We start from the raw sequence: 21237 nt of genomic DNA on the forward strand, positions 1-21237 counted from the left end.
GCTGGTTTCCTAGGAAACACATACTGCACACCAAAGGTGTAAAATGCAGAGCGAGAGAGAGAGAGAGAGAGAGAGAGAGAGAGAGAGAGAGAGAGAGAGAGAGAGAGAGAGAAAGAGAGAGAGAGAAAGGGGGGAAATAGAAATTGAATAAGAGAAACGGGCAGAAAGACAAAGAAAAATAGAAACAGGTGGATAGAAAGAAAGCAGTGAGAGGAGCAGACAGACGAGAAGAGAGACAGGAAGAAAGAGGGAAAGTATGGGGCAAACAAGCCATATGGAGAAAGAGACAGACTGATAGACAGAGAGACAGAAAACATGGCAGAAGGGGAGAAAGACAGACAGACAGAGAGAGAGGTGACAGAGAAGGAGGGGCCAAAAGAGTTGCAAGCTGATTGGCTGGTGAAAATAGGCGGAGATTCTTTCCTCCGTTTAGCTTCTCTCTCTCTCTCTCTCTCTCTCTCTCTCTCTCTCTCTCTCTCTCTCTCTTCATTTTTTTTTTTTTTTTGCTTTCTTTTTCCCAGCCATCCCCTTCCTTTCTTTGTCTGTCGGCTGGAGGGGGAACAAACAGGGTGGATGAGAGAGACAGAGAGAAAAAGAGAGACAGCTACAGAGAGAGAGAAAGAGAGACAGAGACTGTGTGTGAGGCAACCAGACAGAAAGAGAGAGAGACAGACAGAAAGAAAGAGAGGGGAGGGGGAGAGGGGGAAGAGTGTGCAGGAAGAAAGGAAAGAAGGAAAGAATGAAGGAACTGCAGTCATCTGTCTGACACCGTCTGTCTGTCAGAGTAAGTGCTGTGTGTGTGTGTGTGTGTGTGTGTGTGTGTGTGTGTGTGTGTGTGTGTGTGTGTGTCCCGGCTGTTTAAAGGGACTGGACTCGGCTGCCATTATCTGCAGCCATCCGGAAGAGTGTGTGTGTGTGTGTGTGTGTGTGTGTGTGTGTGTGTGTGTGTGTGTGTGTGTGTGTGTGTGAGAGAGAGAGAGAGAGAGAGAGAGAGAGAGAGAGAGAGAGAGAGAGAGAGAGTAATTGTGTGCATGCAGAATTTCTTCTGTGTGTATTCATCACATGCAGCAAAATAAAAATGCAAAGAAGATACAGATGATTGCCCACAATGCTGTGTGTGTGTGTGTGTGTGTGTGTGTGTGTGTGTGTGTGTGTGTAATATGATAGCACTGTTATAGTGAATGCAGGAAGTGAGCTTATTACATCCCCTTATCATGAGCCCTTGCAGAGTGTGTGTGTGTGTGTGTGTGTGAGAGAGAGAGAGAGAGAGAGAGAGAGAGAGAGAGAGAGAGAGAGGGGGAGAGGGAGGAGGTAAAACTGTATACATTATGTAGTATAGACATTGTTTCACAATATGTGTTTACTTTTTGTCAGCTACATGTTGCATCATACAGACATGCAGACACACAAACAAACAATAAAAAGGTTAAAAATAAATACTTTTTTGAACTACCATAATTAAAGCGGACGTTTAAAAGTTTTATGAACATTGATGCTAGGCAGCTGGCTGACACAGAAGGTGAACAGAAGCTAGCTGATGGCAGAGGTAGAAAAGTACAGCTAGCATGTCTGGTCTACAGACAGTAAAACACAGCAGATATGTGACAGACACCAAACGTTACCTCAGACATGTTGATTAAAGGAAAAAGTCTCAGACAATGTAACATCACTTAGTCAATGCAAATGCAAAACTACATTTAGGTCACTATTTTCACTATAAGTTTTCTGTATGCACTAAATATTTTAGCTAGTTTAGTTGCCCAAGTCCAGTAAAAAATTGTGAGGATTATGTGTCTGATGTAATGTTTATGTGACAGATGTTTCAGGTTTTCAAAATGGACCCATTTTATGAAAAAAACTTCTAGGTATCTAGAATTCTAGCTAGAAGTTTTTCATAAATTGGAATAGAATTCTAGCTAGCCTAACCCCAGCCATCATCCCCAAAATGATAGTTGCTGGAGTTCTTGGGTCCTCATTTTTTTCTGCAGTGACATCATATTGGACTTAAAAAAATTACAATCCACCAAAGTTTACCATGTTATCTACAAACAAAGTGAGCTAATGCTAAACATTTTCAAAGGCTGCTACAAAATTTGTGTGTGTGTTTGATGTTGTGTAATGCTTGTTGCCTACATGTTGACTTTTTTCAGAGATCCAACATAGGTGGGGGGAGTTATTTCCAGAGCACTCTAAAATCAGAGGCTTGATTTCGGATGTAAACTTAGCCCCCATGCAATACTCTAAAACTATGTTATATGTTGCTTTGTCTGGTCTACTGAGCTTTTCTGCTTCTGTAAATGTAAAACCAGCACATGCTGATTCAGTTTAGCAATTTGACAAAAATCTAAGTGCTTTGTTTGTAGCTTGTTTGTCACACCCTGACACACACAAACACACACACATAACTAGCCATCCTACACACAAAGTGTTATAAGTTTATGGGGTGGCCCTGGATAGACTCTAATCCCAGTCTTGAACTTAAAACAGAAACTTGGTGCGGTACCTGATTTGTGTGTAAATGCTGCGATGCTTTTAGGATGCATCCTTGTTGGTTCATTTAACCACATGCGAATGTTTGTATTCGAAAGCAGTAGAACAGGAACTCCCTCGTGTTCGTGTATGATGTTGTGTTTTGTTGAGAGCATGTTGCGAGTCAGCCCAAAATCCTTCGTAACTCGATCCCTATGCCCTTGACCGCTGCTCTCTTACTCCTAATCCTTCTCCATCCCCCTCTCGTCCTTTCTTTTTTTCTTTCCGGCTCTTGGATTCCCTGTGTAGTTTCTTTTTTGCTCCGCCCCCTCAGTCTTCTCATGTGCTATTGCTTTTAGGAGACTAAGCTTGGCTGCAGATTGTTCTTTTTTGTCTTGAATGCCTGTAGTCATCCTAGTCAGTCATTTGCAAAGTGAGACAGACTCGGATACATATATCTCAAAAACTAAGTTCATACTAATGAACATTAGGACCATTTATGCACATTCTCAGGGATACACTGATGCAACCCTGGCTATGTTTATCACCTGGGGTTGAAATTGGCCCTGCAACTTTGAGCAGTGTGTAAAAATGCTAAGTACCTTTAGGTCATAAGCTGGTATAAGTTCATAACCATGGCCTCAGAGTGTTTATCAGTGTAGGTTTGTGTGCATGTATGATCATATCTACAACAGAAATAGTTACTTTTCCACAGGAAGCTAACACCACTTCCGTCTCGTCTCGTTCCCTCATACTAAATTGTGCACCTGCCCACACAAATACCCACACACACACACACATATTTCACATACAAATACAGAGTTGCGTTTCCCCCCATCAAAAATGTGGTTTTTAAGCAGTAGGCCACTCCCCTTCTCTACAAGACTGATGCTTGTGCTTTCTGAGGAAGAAAGTGATTTGACTTTCTATAGCTCTACAATGACCTTTTGCTCGTGTTTGTAGACAACTTTATGTGACACAGAGTTGGAAACCACATCAACAGGTCCGTTTGAAAGCTGAACAACTGCACAAAGAGTGCATCTTTTTGTACTACTTGTTGGGAAAATTGTCTTTCTTTGTGACTACATTTAGGGTTTTATTTACAAAATAGCAGGATACTTAAGACGCATGTATTCGAAACTTGTGCATGACAGTTTGACATCTTTCTATCCACCTGACATTTATTTGTGATTATTCAAACTTTTTTTTATAATGTGTGCTCATATATTACAAGACACATTGTAATGATGTATGATGCTCTTTGTGAAATCAAATTTACATATACCCTAAAGAATGCATAATTTGTAATCCTTGGGATCTAGACATGGAGGTTAATTAAGGTCCTGGGATTCACTTTTAGACAGGGGATTTCCTTTGAAATCCACATCTTTTTTTTATTGAAGCTGTGAACCCTTAAGTGGCTATACAATTGTTTAACAGTATGCACTCACAAAGACAGGATGTGTTAGTGCTTAATTTTGGAGAAGATTTATGTAGAAGCTATTTGTTGGTGGGGGGGTGTTATGAGGGAAATGTTAGTTTGCCATTTACAGTACTGTACAAGCAAACCTTTTGAAAGCATTAAACAGGAACTAAAAGTACACACACACTTAAACACATGCCATGGCCTCATTCTTCCCATTTTTCTCCTGCTGCTCTGACTCTCATCCACACTCTTATAATGTCTCTGATAAAACCCTTCTGAAGAACGTGTGTGTGTGTGTGTGTGTATGTGTGTGTGTGTTTCTTGTCATTGGTTTCTTTATGATGAGTAGGGTTTTGTCAGTATGGTTTTATGTGGTGTATTTGGTAAAGAAATGGAGAAAATGAAAAGAGAGTGAGAAGACAAGTCAGAGAGGTTCTCTGAAACAAAAAAAGCTGTGTGGGTATAACAAATGTGACTACACACACCCACAACTGGGCAGTGCAATTCACACTAAATGGTGTGTGTGTGTGTGTGTGTGTGTGAATGTGCTCGCTCTATTTTGGTTCCAGTTCCACCCACAAACAATAGCTTACTGTTAATGATTTTCCTTTTGCTTCATTTCAGGGCTGGAAGTGAAATCAGGTGCTGTTGTTGTGGTGTCACTGGAGGGATTCCCATACACTAGTGTGGTGAGTTATTAATTCACAGATTGGATCATCAGTTCAATGATTTGATTGCATAGTCAGCAACAAAAAAACAACCTCTGTGTGTTGCCTCAGACTGGATGTATCACACAGAGCACCAATATTCTGGCCGGTACTCATGGGACTCCTTCGCCCCTGTCAGTTCCAGCAGGGCTTCATGGGCTCCCAGCTCCAGCCGCCACATGCCCCCTCCATCCAGGTATGACTTTGAGTTACCAAAATTCTGCTATTCATAAACAACTGACAACTGTACTCATGTGCATAAACTGTACTGTACACAACTGTACTTATGTACACTCTGTCTGCCCATCCAAAGAGGCAGTGGTGGAGGGTACCAATCAACCCTAAACCATGCATCAGGAAGGAACTATCACAAAGCTTATAACAACAGGTCAGTCAATACACTGCAGCAAATTTCATGATATAATTTATATACAGTACATGTTCCAGCCATCTGAACATTCACTGTTGCTGGTTTTACCAGACCTCCGGAGTTCAGCAGGCACAGAGACCATGATCACCCCAGAGAGAGAGGGCCAAATGTCAGAGATCGGGTCACGTCATGGTCATGGGGTTCGAATCAACACCAGAACCTTGACCGGGCCACTATGAATGGATACAGCTCAGGATGTGGAGGACGTGTTCCCAGTTATCAGCCTCCAAGGGTGAGCAAGGGTGAAAGCTAAAGAAACCACAGAAATATTTGGGAGTAAAAAATTTAGATGGTCTGTAATTCATTCATTAATTTTAAGTTTTAGTCTGGTCAGGATCCTGAGACTATTCCAGAAATACAGGGCAAAGTTTCTACTATTAATACTATTATCTAGTTTTGCAGAAAGAACAGAGTACATTCCAATGTTTTTAACATACTTTATTTAATAGTATGGAGGCCCTCACCAGCAGCATCGGACAGCAGACAGATGGAGTCCCGTCTCATCCAGATCCTTTCAATGTCCGTCACTTAAACGACCACCCCCCAGAAACCCCTCACCAACTAGAGATGAGTGTCCCAGCAAGCGGAGCAAAAACAGCAGCTCACATCAAGTCAGTAAAAGTTTTATTTAATGCATGTCTGTGAAAGTGTTCACTTCTTACCGCAGGGTTGGTATAATTCCAGCTCTCACACCCATTGCTGTCCAAGTTACCATGGTTTGTAACTATTGCTGAAGATTATTTTATCACCATCTGCTGGTCAGTTTAAGAACAGCATTGGTAAGATTAGTATATTCCTAAATAGCATGTTCTTATTTATTTCTCTACAGGCTCTTTCCTCCAAAATTAAGCACCCTATGCCTATGAATCACCCTCCCTTGTCTCATCTTCCTCGTACCTGTAGCCCTCCATACCGTGGTGATGCCCAATGGAGTCAGTCAAATAAGAGACAGTCTTCTTTAGGCTTTCAGGTTAGTCATCAGATGTTAAACATTTTCACTCATGTTTTGGTTTTCTTGAAACTAAGTTTAATATTATAGGCATATAATATTCATTCTGGTTCTGTTTTAATAGGAGTCAAGTCAGTCCTACAGCAGAGATCACCTCCACAGGATTCATTCAGTGCCCTCATCTACACTTGGTAGTCCTGGCCAGGATTTCCACAGCTCTAAGTCCCTGAAATTAGGCCACCTCCACTCTTACAACCACCAAACCCACGATCACCTAGGACCCCATGGAACCAAAGGGGACTGGGAGCGTTCTGTTCCACCCTCACCAGCAAATTTTACCAGAGTGCCTTATAGCCCCCAGCACCAGCCTCCAGAGGGCACACACAGGCATCCAGTACCTCATGGCAGCCATGGTTCACCCACGCCATCCTGGAAGGACAAGCAGAGAAGTGTGAGTGCTGTCATGCCTCATAAGCCATTTAAACCACCTTAAGGCCTTCTATCTTTGGATTTTTTGTCCAAGAATAGGGAGAAGTGCAAGCATTCATATTTACTCCAGGATGGACTTTCAAATCCGTCAAGCCCTTAGTGAGTAACTAAGGGCTTAGGATGTTGTAACATAAGCACTCAATTAGTGAGCTATGAGTAATATGTTTGTTTATCCTAAACTGTGGTGTGCTTCTGTTTCTGGACAGGAAACCAGGTGCTCTGGTCTAGAAACTGAAGAGCGGCTGCAAGGGCTGAAAGAGGGAGGGCGGCATCACAGCACTCCAAAACACACCCAGCTCCATTGCAATTCTGAAGGCAGAAGTGTTCGACATGGCACCACTGGTGGGAGAGCAAGCCTGTCCCCAAGTCCCAAACCTGATTCCAGTTCCCAGAGGCTAGAGGGAAAGAAAATCAGGGTTTCAAAACACAGATCTCCATCAAATTACACTAAGCCCAGCTACTCTAACAGTGGTGGCCAAGAAAGCCCAAATCGTCTGCAGGACACAGACATGTTAAAACATGTTGAAATCAAGAAAAGGCATAGAGCACGAGAGAGAAGGCAAGAGAGGAAAAGGGAGGAGGGAGCAGATGAACGAAAGGCAAGAATACTAAGAAAACTGGAAGCAAAGAAAAAGAAAAAGGAGAGGCAGGAGAAAAAAAGCCACCGGGAAAGGAAAGGAAGCCATAGAAAATTAGAGATACAGTCTGAGAGAAAAATAAAAGATGAAAGAAAAAGATCAAGAAAAGCAGAAAAAAAATGTATTAAGAAAGTGGAGAAAGACTATTTAAGAAGAGAAATGTCTCCCCAGAGCCCTTCTAGTGATTCACTGAGTAAAAGTCTGGACTCAACCATTCTTGCATCTCCTCCACCTCTAGCTTCTTTAGAAACATCACTGTGTATTCACAAATACACAAAACATGAAGAAGAGGGGTCCACCTGTGACTCTGACACTTCACACACCTCAGGGTTAGTTTCACCATCCACTCCCCCTCTAGCAAATCAAAAACATGCGCTTCAATATAAATCAACGGACAATGCAGATAACATATCCACAACAAATGACAACAGTCTGCCACCATTTGAGCTTAAAAGTCCAAAAACCAGCAGTTTTGGGACTCAAAACATGCAGTTTGACCAGGAGGACATTACGCCTGAACAAGAGTTGTCACTGTTGAATAGCTCTAGTGGCTTTGATAAAAAAGTTCCTCAGTCTGAGGAAAAGAATCAACATGCTCCAGATCTGCTACCTGCTCACAGCAGTTCTATAGAGGACCATCTCCGTCTGGATCCTTCAGCTAGCCCCCCTGTACTTAGCTGGCAGGGCTCCCCTGTTTCAGATCTCAGTGAGGAAGAAGAGGATGAAGCAGGGGCAAACATAGATGGAGTGATCAGGAGACCAGTGCTCCAGCCAAGCCCCACTCATTCCTCTCCAGTCCAAAATCCAGAGGAAATCTGGAAAGAATCAGGTCCCTTGAGTCTGGAATACCGCCACAGCGACCTGGCCAAACTATTCGGCATTGCTCAGCCTTTTAAAGTTGTGGAGGAAGAAGAAGAGAAAGAACCCATGGCAGAGCAGCAAGACAGTAGCACAACAGCCTCTCAGGGACTGCATCTGCATAACAATGATGGCACCTTGGCCTCAGACAGCCATAACTATACCTACAGAGGTGGCCCATTTGGTCGGCCACCTTCTAAGACAACGGCTGGGGTCAAATACTCTTCCTCGCTCTCACTGGATCCAGAAATATGCCCTTTAGAGCAGCACAGCCCAACCCCGACATCCCCAAGAGCTCTGTCTCCAGTGGCCGTGCCCTTGATCAACCTTTCCCCTTCCATATCTACCTCAGACCTTTCAAAGCCTGACAACAACATGCAGGTGACTGAAGATAAAGAAGAGGATAGCGTTGTTGAGAAAGAGGGTCATGCCATGACTGAAACTGTAGAATCATTAAATGAACCAACCTGCACCTCTGTGATGAAAGAGAATGAGGTCAAGGTGTTGCCCTCCAACTTTTTGCCTGCTACCTTGCAGGCAAAACTGGCACACAGCTGTGAGGTGTTGCTAAACCACAGCTCCACTACCTTCCTTTCATCAGAAGTGAACAGTGGAAAGATCAAATCTAAAACCAAGCTGGGAAAAAATAAGCAAGGGCAAGACACAGACAAAAAGAAAGGGCAGCAAAAGAATCAGAAAACAAGAGCTGGCAGCAGTGGGACAACAGAAGAGGCAAGAGTCAGAAGACAGCATATAAAGCAGAAAAGGAACACCAAAACTGAGAAAGAGCAGTGCTCATCAAGTGGTGAACATTCTATACAACGTGCCAAGGTCCACAACAAAGTTATAGCAAAAAAGAAACTAACAAAGACCGAGGAGGACCAAAGAAAAGGGAATAAGGAGAAAGCAAAAGTTAAAGAGAAGGACATTGACAGAGATGCAGGAATGAAAAAAACAACCTCCAGGACACATCCAACTGTTCGGCTACTGTCCTCTGTACCGCTGAAAGAGCTAAAGATTCAGTTGGTGAAACTCAAGATCAGAGGGAGGCAGACATTCACTGCCTCTGAGTTCGAGCAGAAGACAATCCCGCTGAAAGAGATTAGCATCAACAACAATGCAACAGATATAATTAGAGCCTGCAAGTGAGTGTCTGCATCTTTAGCTGGTATTACATCTTTCAGTTTAAAAGCATCTTAACATAAATCATTAGATGAAAACCAGCAATAAATAGTTTAGCAGGAATTGTGTTTTAGAAGATAGAAAAAAAAAATTATATATATATATATATATATATATATATATATATATATATATATATATATATATATATATATATATATATATCCTAAGACCTGTAGCTTGAATGGCACTTTTTTGTAATAATAAAAATCATAGTTAGTATAGCAGTTTTAGCTGTTTGCATCATGTCGATTAATTAATTATTTTAGAACATTGTTAGCTGAACAGGACCTTTAGCTGAAAATGTATCAGCTGGGCTAAAGTTTTTATTTGAAATAACATTTGTAGGTTTAACATTATCTTTATATGGAATGATGATAATTAGGATCTTTATCTAAACAGGAACTGGATTAGCATTTTTGCTGGATTAGCATATGGAAGTAATGTATAGGTTTGTCACTATTTCTTTTCATATTTTTATTTCTCTTTCTCTTCCCTCTTTTATTTCCTCTTTTTCAGTGAGAGTTAAGAATGTGTTATTGGCTGCAGAAAGTGACATTTTTCTTAAAGTAGCGTACAGTGCTAATAATAACAGCAAATTGGGCAGAGTTCAAGTTAAGTCAAGTCAAGTTTATTTCTATAACGCTTTTCACAGCGGACATTGTCTTAAAGCAGCTTTACAGAATTTAACAGTTAAGGTAAACAATGTGTATTTATCCCTGATGAGCAAGCCATGGAGGCAGTTCAGAATAAAGAAGGCAAGAAAGAAAAAATTAAACAATAATTCTGCTTTACTTTTTTCTTTGTCTGTCTGTTTTTCTGTCTGTCGGTCTGTTTATCTGTCTGTCTGTCTGTCTGACTGTCTGTCTGTCTGTCAGATATGCGAAACTGCAGGGTCGTTTCCGTGAGTCCTATCTCCTTCCCTCTTTGTCTGTGAAGCCTGTGCTGAACATAGATTTTCAGATTCCCAGAGAGAAGCTTAACCCACCCACACCCAGCATTTATGTAAGCCGAAGATAATTTTTTTGTTTTGTTTTGTTTAATTTCTTTACATTTTAAAAGTCTGTTAATTATGGAATGTCAAAACTCCCTGTGTGACTATGTATGTATGTATGTATGTATGTATGTGTGTTTGTAGCTCGAAAGTAAGAGAGATGCATTCTCTCCAGTGCTGCTCCAGTTCTGCACAGATCCGAAAAACCCGGTTACTGTTATCCGAGGCCTGGCAGGATCACTCCGTCTCAGTAAGGATGGACACACATACACACATATACATACATACATACATACAGGTTCCTGGTTCTTGAAGCATATAAAACAATGTTGAAGCATAAAAAAAGGTTTAGTATCAAATAAGATATGAATTTTTTTATATATTAAAAGTTAAAAACATTAGCTAAGCAAGCAAGAGACCTATGGACAGCAATAACATTAACGAGCCTATATGAAGCTAGCAGCAAATATTGATCTTAATAGCAAGCCAAGGTTGCTAACATTCAGTGGTGGATGCATCATACAAACCATGAACTTAAGTTAAAGTAGAAATACACTAGGTTAAAATTTTACTTCAGTAAAAATGCTTGCTTTAAACTTTCACTTGAGTAAAAGTACAAAAGTATTTGCCTTTAAATGTACTTAAATATCCAAAGTACTTTGGTTTATTGTAGTAATAAAATTATTATTATTATTGTCACACGACTCTTGCTTAATCAACTCAGTTTATGTGTAAATAAATGTTATTGAATAATGAGTAACATTAATGTCTTCACATAAACTGAGTCTATCTGATATCTGTTTAAATTATAATGAGCCAAAAACCTTCTTTTCAACTTCTCAAAAAAAAAAAAAAAAATAAGACCACAGGTGTTGTGGCAAATTAGAGTCAAGAGTTTCTTCATTATTATTTTCAAAATGTTCTCCTTGCTGTTAAACTGACGCAGAGCTTTATGTTTGTGCTAAGTAGATACCACCAAGCGGCAATCAAAACAAGTTTAAAACAAAGCATGTGCTCTTATCCACTCATAAATAAAAAGTAACTACTGATTTCGCTAAATGTAGTTAAAGTTTAGTGAAGTTCATGTAAAAGTCTCCTCAAATGGAAATACATCAGTAAAGTACAGATACGTGAAAAAAACAACCTAACAAATTACATTTACTTTGTTACTGTCCACCACTAATAACAAGCTAGTTAACCTGAGGTTTAACTAACTTATACTAGTAATCATCTTAACAAAGATAAAAGTAAGCCAAATGCAGTAAATGTAAGTGTAACTAGTCTTGTAGCTAACATTAGGTTGTTGTTGTATTGGCACTCACTAAACTATGTGAGAAAGATATCTGGTATTTTTTCAGCTAATCTCTCTCTTTATGTATACTTCAGACCTGGGTTTGTTCTCCACTAAGTCACTGGTTGAGGCAAACGCCGATCATGCTGTGGAAGTGAGGACTCAGGTGCAGCAGCCGGCTGATGAGAACTGGAACACGTGCGGCTCAGCTCAGACGTGGCCGTGTGAGAGCAGCCGATCTCACACCACTATCTCCAAGTATGCTCAGTACCAGGCCTCCAGCTTCCAAGAGAGCCTACAGGTATATACACACACACACACACACACACACACACACACACACACACACACACACACACAATGTTTTAGTCCATTTGAACTGCGGGAACTGACTCCAACATGTGGTGCAACTTTTTTTCGTACTTGTGTTCAGTGTTTGTGGAAAAAACTAACAAAAACAGAAATGAAGACAGAATGTTCATTCATTCATTCTCTCCCGCTTATCCGTAATTCGGGTCGCGGGGGCAGCAGTCTGGCCCCCGCCTGCTGCCCAATCCTCACAGCACCGTCCCTCACGGTCCCTCCTGCAGGTGGTGAGCCCACGGGAAGGCGGCCCCACGTCACTCCGACGTCACGGACCTTGATATTTCCCTCGTAAGGGACCCCCGGAGCATAGAGGGTTAAGGGCCTTGCTCAAGGGCCCAAGAGTGGCAGCCTGGCGATACCGGGGCTCGAACCCCAGACCTTCCGATCGGCAACCCAACGCCTTAACCGCTGGAGTCACCACTCTCCCAAGACAGAATGTGTTAAACAAAATGTTTTATAATTCATTGCTATAATTCGCTGCTTTGTGTCTCTTAAATCAGTGGTCCCCAACCCTCGGGTCAATTGTTACCGGGCACTGCGTTAATCCGTTCCGTGGTGCAAAAAAGGTTGGGGACCACTGTCTTAGATGATGCCTGATTGTGAAAACAGGTTGAAAAGCGTACTGTATTTAAGGGTGCCAGGAATTTGGTAGTTTGCTGTAGGTTTAGTAGAAGTTTGAAATGGAAACTATAGACATTTTTGTTTTTTAAAAACCCCACAGGAAGAAAAGGACAGCGAGGATGAGGAGGAAGCAGAGAAAAAAACAGAATCTATGTCAGAGATGCCATCCAGCAACCCTTCCTGTACACAGAGGTGTGAAAATCTATCATTCACTCAGCTGTTTTCTTTAAGCATACTATTATGCTTCACAGTGTGTGCATATATGTGTGTTTTTGTGTGACGTATGTAAGCTTTTTGCTTTTCTTTCGTTTAGCACAGAACAGAAGTCGGTCGGCAAAATCATCAAGTTTGGTACAAACATTGACCTTTCTGACCCAAAGAGGTAAAACATGCACACACAGACACAGGTGATTTAAATCAGAGTGTGTGTGTTAAGTATTTTTGTGTGTGCGCGCGCATGTGCGCGCACGTGTGTGCACGTGGGTGCGCATGTGTGCATGCAGGTGGAAGTTGCAGCTGCAGGAGTTGTTGAAGTTGCCCGTGTTCATGCGCGTCTCCTCCACGGAAAATATGCTGAGCCACGTCGGACACACCATACTTGGCATGAACACCGTCCAGCTGTACATGAAAGTCCCGGGCAGCCGAACACCAGGTACACACACACACACACACACACACACACACACACACACACACACACACACACACATATATATATACAAACCCGATTCCAAAAAATTTTGGGACACTGTACAAATTGTGAATAAAAAAGGAATGCTATAATTTACAAATCTCATAAACTTATATCTTATTTACAGTACAATATAGAAAACATTTTCAAATGTTGAAAGTGAGACATTTTGAAATGTCATGCCAAATATTGGCTCATTTTGGATTTCATGAGAGCTACAAGTTCTAAAAAAAAGTTGGGACAGGTTGCAATAAGAGGCCGGTAAAGTTAAATACATATAAGGAACAGCTGGAGGACCAATTTAACCAATTATTAGGTTATTTGGCAACATGATTGGGTATAAATAGAGCCTCTTAGAGTGGCAGTGTCTCTCAGAAGTCAAGATGGGCAGAGGAAAAATAGTGGCGCAATATCAGAAAGGAGTTTCTCAGAGAAAAATTGCAAAGAGTTTAAAGTTCCCAAAGATTCAGAGAATCTGGAACAATCTCTGTGCATAAGGGTCAAGGCCAGAAAACCATACTGGATGCCCATGATACAGGAATGCTACTGTAAGGGAAATCACAACATGGGCTCAGGAATACTTTCAGAAAACATTGTCGGTGGACACAATCCACTATGCCATTCGCCGTTGCCGGCTAAAACTCTATAGGTCAAAAATTAAGCCATTTCTAAACATGATCCAGAAGCGCAGGCGTTTTCTCTGGGCCAAGGCTCATTTAAAATAGACTGTGGCCAAGTGAAAAACTGTTCTGTGGTCAGACGAATCAAAATTTGAAGTTCTTTTTGGAAAACTGAGACACCATGTCATCCGGACTAAAGAGGACAAGGACAAGGCTCAGTTCAGAAGCCTGCATCTCTGATGGTATGGGGTTGAATGAGTGCGTGTGGAATAGGCAGCTTACACATCTGGAAAGGCACCATCAATGCTGAAAGGTATATCCAAGTTCTAGAACAACATATGCTCCCATCTAGATGTTGTCTCTTTCAGGGAAGACCTTGCATTTTCCAACATGACAATGCCAGACCACATACTGCATCAATTACAACATCATGGCTGCATAGAGGAAGGATCCGGGTATTGAAAGGGCCAGCCTGCAGTCCAGATCTTTCACCCATAGAAAAAAATTGGCGCATCATAAAGAGGAAGATGTGACAAAGAAGACCTAAGACAGTTGAGCAACTAGAAGCCTGTATTAGACAAGAATAGGACAACATTCCTATTCCTAAACTTGAGCAACTTGTCTGCTCAGTCCCCAGACGTTTGCAGACTGTTATAAAAAGAAGAGGGGATGCCACACAGGGGTAAACATGGCCTTGTCCCAACTTTTTTAAAATTTGTTGATGCCATGAAATTTAAAATCAACTAATTTTTCCTTTGAAATTATACATTTTCTCAGTTTAAGTTTTTGAAATGTCATCTATGTTGTATTCTGAATAAAATAATGAAATTTGAAAAATCCACATCATTTGCATTCTGTTTTTATTCACAATTTGTACAGTGTCCCATCTTTTTTGGAATCGGGATTGTATGTGTGTGTGTGTGTGTGTGTGTGTGTATATATGTATATATGTGTATATATATATATATATATATATATATATATATATATATATATATATATATATATATATATATATATATATATATATATATATATATACACCCCCAATTTTTTTGTGGGTTTTTTTGTTTATTTTTTTAATCATGCCCAATCATGGTAATTTAAACATGGTGTGTTGATTTTTTTATTATTATTTATCCCAGGACATCAAGAGAACAACAATTTCTGCTCTGTGAACATTAACATCGGCCCTGGAGACTGTGAGTGGTTTGCTGTACATGAGCATTACTGGGAAGCCATCAGTCACTTCTGTGAGAAGTGAGTCACATCTCCTTTCCTCACACACATGTCCCTTTGTCCCTAATCTAACCAAACATACTCTGTCCTCTATGTCCCCTCTATGTCCATCAGGAATGGAGTGGACTATCTAACAGGTTCATGGTGGCCAGTTCTGGAAGATCTGTATCGCTCCAACATCCCTGTCTATCGATTTATTCAGCGTCCCGGAGATTTGGTGTGGATTAATGCAGGAACCGTTCACTGGGTTCAGGCCGTCGGCTGGTGCAACAACATCGCCTGGAACGTGGGTCCTCTAAACTGTAAGTGCAGAGTAATGCAGATTAAAAGTGTAATGTTTCTGCTCATTTAGATCCTAAAGAGAGACAAAGCATTCTGCTAAATATGAGTTACTAAATGAGATGGCTTTTGCCAAATATGAGATACTATACTAAATACAACACACTCTCCAAAATGTGTGGTACTAAATTATTATTATTATAAACAAATGAAACTATATTCTGTGTGCACGTGTGTGTTTGCAGCTTATCAGTATCAGCTGGCTCTGGAGCGCTTTGAGTGGAATGAGGTCAAGAAGGTCAAATCAATTGTTCCCATGATTCACGTCTCCTGGAATGTCGCCCGTACAGTCAAGATCACCGACCAAAACACTTACAAAATGATGAGGTGACTTCAATTGCAATCAGAAAGAAGGGGGGTGTTTGGTGTTATGAGATAATAAATGAATTTCTGATCTAAACTGAGAATAATTTAGAATTTCAAAACATACATACAGAGTATGATTATTAATGAAATGTGAGATATTTTGAGATCATTGAGGTTTGGTGCTCAATATGAAACATTCAAAGATTAAAAAAGTGAGACACACAAAAACACACATCTTTAACTCAAATGTGGGATCTGATCTATGAGAGCTTAAAAAAAAGCCTAAGCATTATGGGATACACGATATCAGACATTCTTAAATAGCATACATTTTGGGCGAGATATGAGGTATGGGAGATTTAAATCTAAAGAAAATACATTCTGAGCCTCTTGTGTGTTGTGTAGACATTGTCTCCTGCAGTCCATAAAACACATCCAGATCATGAGAGAACAGCTCGTAGCAGAAGGGAAGAAGATCTGTTACCAGAGCCGAGTGAAGGACGAGCCGGCCTACTACTGCAACGAGTGTGACGTGAGTTAAACAATATACCGTAATTTCCGGACTATTAAGCGCACCCATATATAAGCCGCACCCACTGAATTTTAAAAAGATTTTCATTTTGAACATAAATAAGCCACACCTGTCTATAAGTGTCTACACTGAAACTAATGAACTTTACACAGGCTTTAACGAAAGACAGTGTCTGTTACAAGGTGTAACGGGTGAAATATGTTGTGGCTCCTTTAAGAGCAGAGTGGCATTTTGGGAATAGCCTGCCGCCGCATTTTCCCGGTATTACTGCATGTGTGCAAGACCAAGGAATATGTCCTTATTATTTTCTGATGCTCATTTCTAAATTTCTTTGACTAAACCGTAACGATGTTGCCAAGAATAATAAAAAAAAAGCACGAGTTTTGTCTGTGCTTATATGATTTCTGTTGCAACTGGAGTTAGAGAGCTCTCCCTTGACCCTGATACAACGCGTTACAATGGCTTGTATCTAAACAGTAGCTTTTCTCCGATGCCGTGCAACTTTAGAACTTGATCTAATGTTATGTCGCTCAGTGTTTTGGCTTGAAGATTGTGAAACCCGAAAAATCCATAAATTAGCCGCTTCGTTGTTTAAGCCGCGGGGTTTAAAACGTGGGAAAAAAGTAGCGGCTTATAGTCCGAAAAATACGGTATAATTTGTCCGATAAGGACACATTTGTTTTGGTGCCCTGGCATGTGCTTATATAGCAAGATTATATGATGTAATTAATTTAGACTTAAAATGAATGCACATCTACAACTTGTGTGTGTGTGTGTGTGTACAGGTGGAGGTGTTTAACCTGCTCTTTGTCACCAGCGAGAACAGCAGTAGGAAGACCTACGTAGTGCACTGCGAGGACTGTGCTCGGCGGAGGAGCTCCAACCTTAGCGGAGTCGTCGTGCTCGAACAGTACAGCATTGAGGACCTGATGAACACTTATGATAACTTCAGCTTGGTCAGTCTCTCACACACACACAACATGTTTTTACAATAAATGTTTTCAAACCATTTCCCATATTACATTTAAGAAAAATTACAAAATTAATGCCAGGAGGGCGTTTGTGTATGTACAGTAGCTGATGCACTGCAGTGGCTGAGCTGCATTGCTGAAAGATTTTAATACTTGGCGCTCGGCAAATCACACATGATTAAGGTTTATTTTAGGTAATTTTTTTGACCACAGAAACATTTACCCACAACTTCACGCAGAAGAATGTAGAATGCTTTGAGCTGAAATACTTTTGGAGAAGATTTTGCTCTGTGTACATTGTATTCGTTCCTTGTTTGATTCGATGTTAAATGACAAAATGTGAATTGCCTAATGTGAATGCCCTAATTCCTTTTTTTATATATATTAATCTATAATAAAGCAGAAAAAAGTTGAAAAAAGTTTTTTGTTCTTTGTGAACACTCGCAGAAAAAGAGAAAATGCCTTATTTATAGGGTTTTTTTTCCGTTGGAGTACACAAAGTGTAGTAATCAAAATCCCACATTACCAAATATGATTAGTGTCCTGAAGTGCGCAATATTTCCAATCTAACAATCCGGTCCTGGTAGTTTTATTTGGAAGAAATGTCCACTCCGGAGCCATTTGCTCAAATTATAAAAATATGATACAAACTAGAGCAGCATATTCAGAGATTATGGGGTGGTAAGAGGCTGGGCTGGGCTACGTTGGGCCAGGTGGGGCGAGGCTGGGCAAGACAGGGCTGGACAAGGCAGGGTGGGGCTGTTCTGCTAAATGCCACAAATGTAAATGTAAACATCAAGTCCTGTTTCATTCTCAATAATACTCATACTGCACCACTAGGGGGCACTGATGTTTTAGACTTTGTTTAAAAATAATACAGAATTGTTTTGAAAGAGGCAGATGTAGAGGACAGGGGGGTATGGAGACGAATGATATGCTGTGGCGACCCCTAATGGGAGAAGCCGAAAGAAGAAGAAGTTTATAATAATACAGAAACTTGACTCTCTCTCTCTCTCGCTCTCTCTCTCTCTCTCTCTCTCTCTCTCTCTCTCTCTCTCTCTCAGGCTCCTGTACCATGTTCAAAAGCCTGAGGTGTTTGATGTCACACAGCCATGACCAAATCTCCTGCTCGCTTGCCAACAGCAGCAGTGCAACATTCATTTCTCTCGTTTATTTCTTATTCATTATCTTTTATTGTTTAGTTCTTTAATATTATTTTTATCAAAACCACTACTGCGGACTCTCTGATCCACAAGCTGTTTACTCGACACTGTTTACAGAACCACATCAGCAGGTGCTTCACCGACTCGCTCGTCTTCCCCTTTCACCAGCTACTTGAGTCACAACGTTGTTACGACGCTGTTACGATGTGTTAAAAACGCTCTGAGGTCAGACCGGTCAGAGACGTGCCACATACACAGACACACACACACCGGTACACAAAAGCCCGGGGTGCTTAATGCGAACCTTTTTATTTTAATTTTTTTCATTTTTTATTCTCATTCACTCACTCACTCACACACACACACACACACACACACACACATACACACATACAGAGCAAACAAACTGCTGTGATCTTTCACAATCGCCGAAACGTGTGAACTCATTCAGGTACTATTGTAGTTTACATTTATGCAAATGTTTCAGTTTATTTATTCGGCGTCTCTGGTGCTTTTATACAACACAGTATAACAGCAGGGGAAGAAGCTACACACACACAGGCATTACAAGGGGTTGTTACAATGATATTGTCGTGAATACATTTACTACAACGCTAAACTTTCTAAATGCTGTTTGCATTCTGATCTGGGTGCTATTATTTTAACTTTTTAATTATTATTTTTTAAAGGTTTTCAAAAATAGTGGAAAAAAACTTTAACACCATTTTGGCCTTGATTTAAAAAGTAAAAACAAAAAAAAAACAAAGCATTGATGCAATATGAATAATTTTACAACAATATTGCATTTTTTTCAGAGCATTAACAATTTTCACAAATATTTCTAAAAAAAAAAACAACAAAAAAAAAACAACAATAATAATACGGGTTCAAATCTTATTTGCATTGTCCAGAAAACCTGAGTGTTTGATATTGTTTTTTTTTAATGATTACTTTGGGGTAATTTTCTGTTGAATTCTTCTTGTTTGCTCTGCATATTTCTTTTGAAAGTGTTTGATTTGCATAATTTTTTTAATTGTGATTTTATTTATTCGACTGCTTTGGGTGTATTTATTAAAGTGTACAAGGTGCTCCTCCTAATGAGGGATTTTGTAAATGAATTTTTTGTAATTAACCCTTTCAGGCCCATTTTATAGGCACAAATGAAATAAATAAAACATTACATTTATTGTGTAGAAAATTCAGTTTAAAAAAAAAAAAACTGTTTTCTGATTGGTTGATGAATTAGCTCTCAGCCAATCGGTGGAGTTGATGCATTTGAATGAGTCATAACAGCATAGTGGGTCTGAATGGGTTAATTGCGCTGGTTTCTGAGGAGGTGCTAAGGCTGAGAAGGAGGACTTTAATTCGATGGTGCTCAATCCCCCCCTCCGCTTGGCCGTTCCCTCACCGTGTATATGATCTAAAGAATTACATATGAATATTAACGATATTAATCTCACAGCTTGGTGCTTAGAACAAAGTCTGTACAACCTGAATGTCTTTGTACTGTATCAGTTTAAAGAGTTTGTTCTTTTTTTATACCTATTTTTCCCCATTCCTTTCTGTGAAATAATACGAGATGTCGTGTTACTCGTGGACTTCCTCTTCTTATTATTCATCTTTTTAACACTGATATTTCTCTGGCAGATTTCAACCAGACTGAGGTCGGTTGCTTTCTGTCCACTCCTGACTCTTCCCCTGAGTGTTGAATTTTTTTTCCCCCACAATGTTTTAAAAATTTTTATTGTAAAACTTTAAAAAAGAAAAGAAAAAAAAAGATAAAAACTGAGCCAGACCTGTCTTAAACACCTGTGTGATTCTGTGTGTCATAATTAATATTATAATAATATTAGCTATGATTTGAAAAAAGAAATAAAAATGTTTTCATAAATCCAACAAGTTATTTTGGGGGGGTTTATTAAAGAAATCTTTATTGCAGAGTTTTCCCTTTCCTTGCTGATGTGTGTTAAAAAGGGTGACAGCTTGGCAACCTCTGCAGCCGGAAATCCTGGATCCAAGGACGGGAAATCAGTCCTGCGTGACTCTCAGGATATCCCCTTAGATGCTATTTTTCCTTACTGCTGCTCCTGTCAGTGCTGATGCATGATGCCCACCTAATATTCATTCTCTTTATCTCACTCTAATCCCCATATAGCCCCTGTCAGAAGTATGAAATGATGTAAAACAGGAATGTATCGCCTGGTATCTTGTTCTGTCATCACTCATCCTTGTAAAAAATGTCTTTTGTATCTCTATATTCTTTCTTTGCTAAGCTCTGTGAAATGTACAGTTTGGCCAAAAGTGTGTCCAAAATGGCAGTGCTACAAAACGAGCTCTTTGAAAACATGGTTGATGGTGTCAAGTCTGGACTGGAAGAAATTGAGTGTCTTGCACAGAGCCCTGACCTTTGAAACTCCCTCAGCACTAAACACCTTGGGATTAGCTGGACCTGGAGCCTCTGGATCTTGACATCAATGTTTAATTCCTTATACTTGAATGATCACTAATCTTAAACCCACCCCTACAACCCAAAATCTAGTGTGTATTCTTCCCAGAAGAATGCTTATTAGGACAGCACATCTGGAATAAGATGCCCAATAAGAACACAAGTGTGATGGTCAGGGGTGCACATATTTTTGCCCATGTAGCCTACTGAAAGTTTTGATGCTCAGGATTGAAGATTACCCACATTCCCATTTTTTTAGAGAGGAAATAAGCTGCATTATTTGAATGATGTGAACTCGGTGACACACTAAGAGGAAGTCTGTGTTAAATTCCAACATTATAAAGTCACTTTTTCCGGTGTAACAAATATAATCACACTATGATGATGCATTAAGCTTAAAACAACCTGTGATGTGCATTATTATAAAATGCTGTTATTGTGAGGATGTTCTCAGTAGCAAAAGATGAATGTGAATTGCGAAATAAATATTAATTCACCTAAAATTAGCAT

The 21237-nt window shown here is 40.1% G+C and overlaps 1 protein-coding gene across 2 annotated transcripts; it reads left to right on the forward strand.

Moving 5' to 3' along the window:
• The first annotated feature begins 401 nt into the window (after window positions 1-401).
• On the forward strand, window positions 402-20087 carry kdm6bb (lysine (K)-specific demethylase 6B, b). 2 transcript variants are annotated; one of them, XR_014537717.1, is made up of 21 exons: window positions 402-784; window positions 4520-4584; window positions 4675-4798; window positions 4916-4990; window positions 5084-5264; window positions 5482-5643; window positions 5862-6002; window positions 6106-6432; window positions 6677-9111; window positions 10027-10153; window positions 10287-10392; window positions 11529-11734; window positions 12521-12612; window positions 12734-12802; window positions 12924-13072; window positions 14877-14991; window positions 15085-15272; window positions 15495-15636; window positions 16021-16147; window positions 16965-17103; window positions 18183-18193. XR_014537717.1 is itself a non-coding variant. In XM_083567746.1 (21 exons), the coding sequence occupies exons 3-21, from the start codon at window positions 4680-4682 to the stop codon at window positions 18207-18209; spliced, it is 4959 nt and encodes a 1652-aa protein (XP_083423872.1). In that variant the 5' UTR covers window positions 402-784; window positions 4520-4584; window positions 4675-4679; the 3' UTR covers window positions 18210-20087. The 2 variants fall into 2 exon arrangements, 1 of the variants encoding a protein (XP_083423872.1); XM_083567746.1 differs by having other exon boundaries at window positions 16933-17103; window positions 18183-20087.
• Window positions 20088-21237: the final 1150 nt, after the last annotated feature.

The sequence above is a fragment of the Silurus aristotelis genome (assembly GCF_946808225.1).
Source record: "Silurus aristotelis genome assembly, chromosome: 18".
NCBI lineage: Eukaryota > Metazoa > Chordata > Actinopteri > Siluriformes > Siluridae > Silurus > Silurus aristotelis.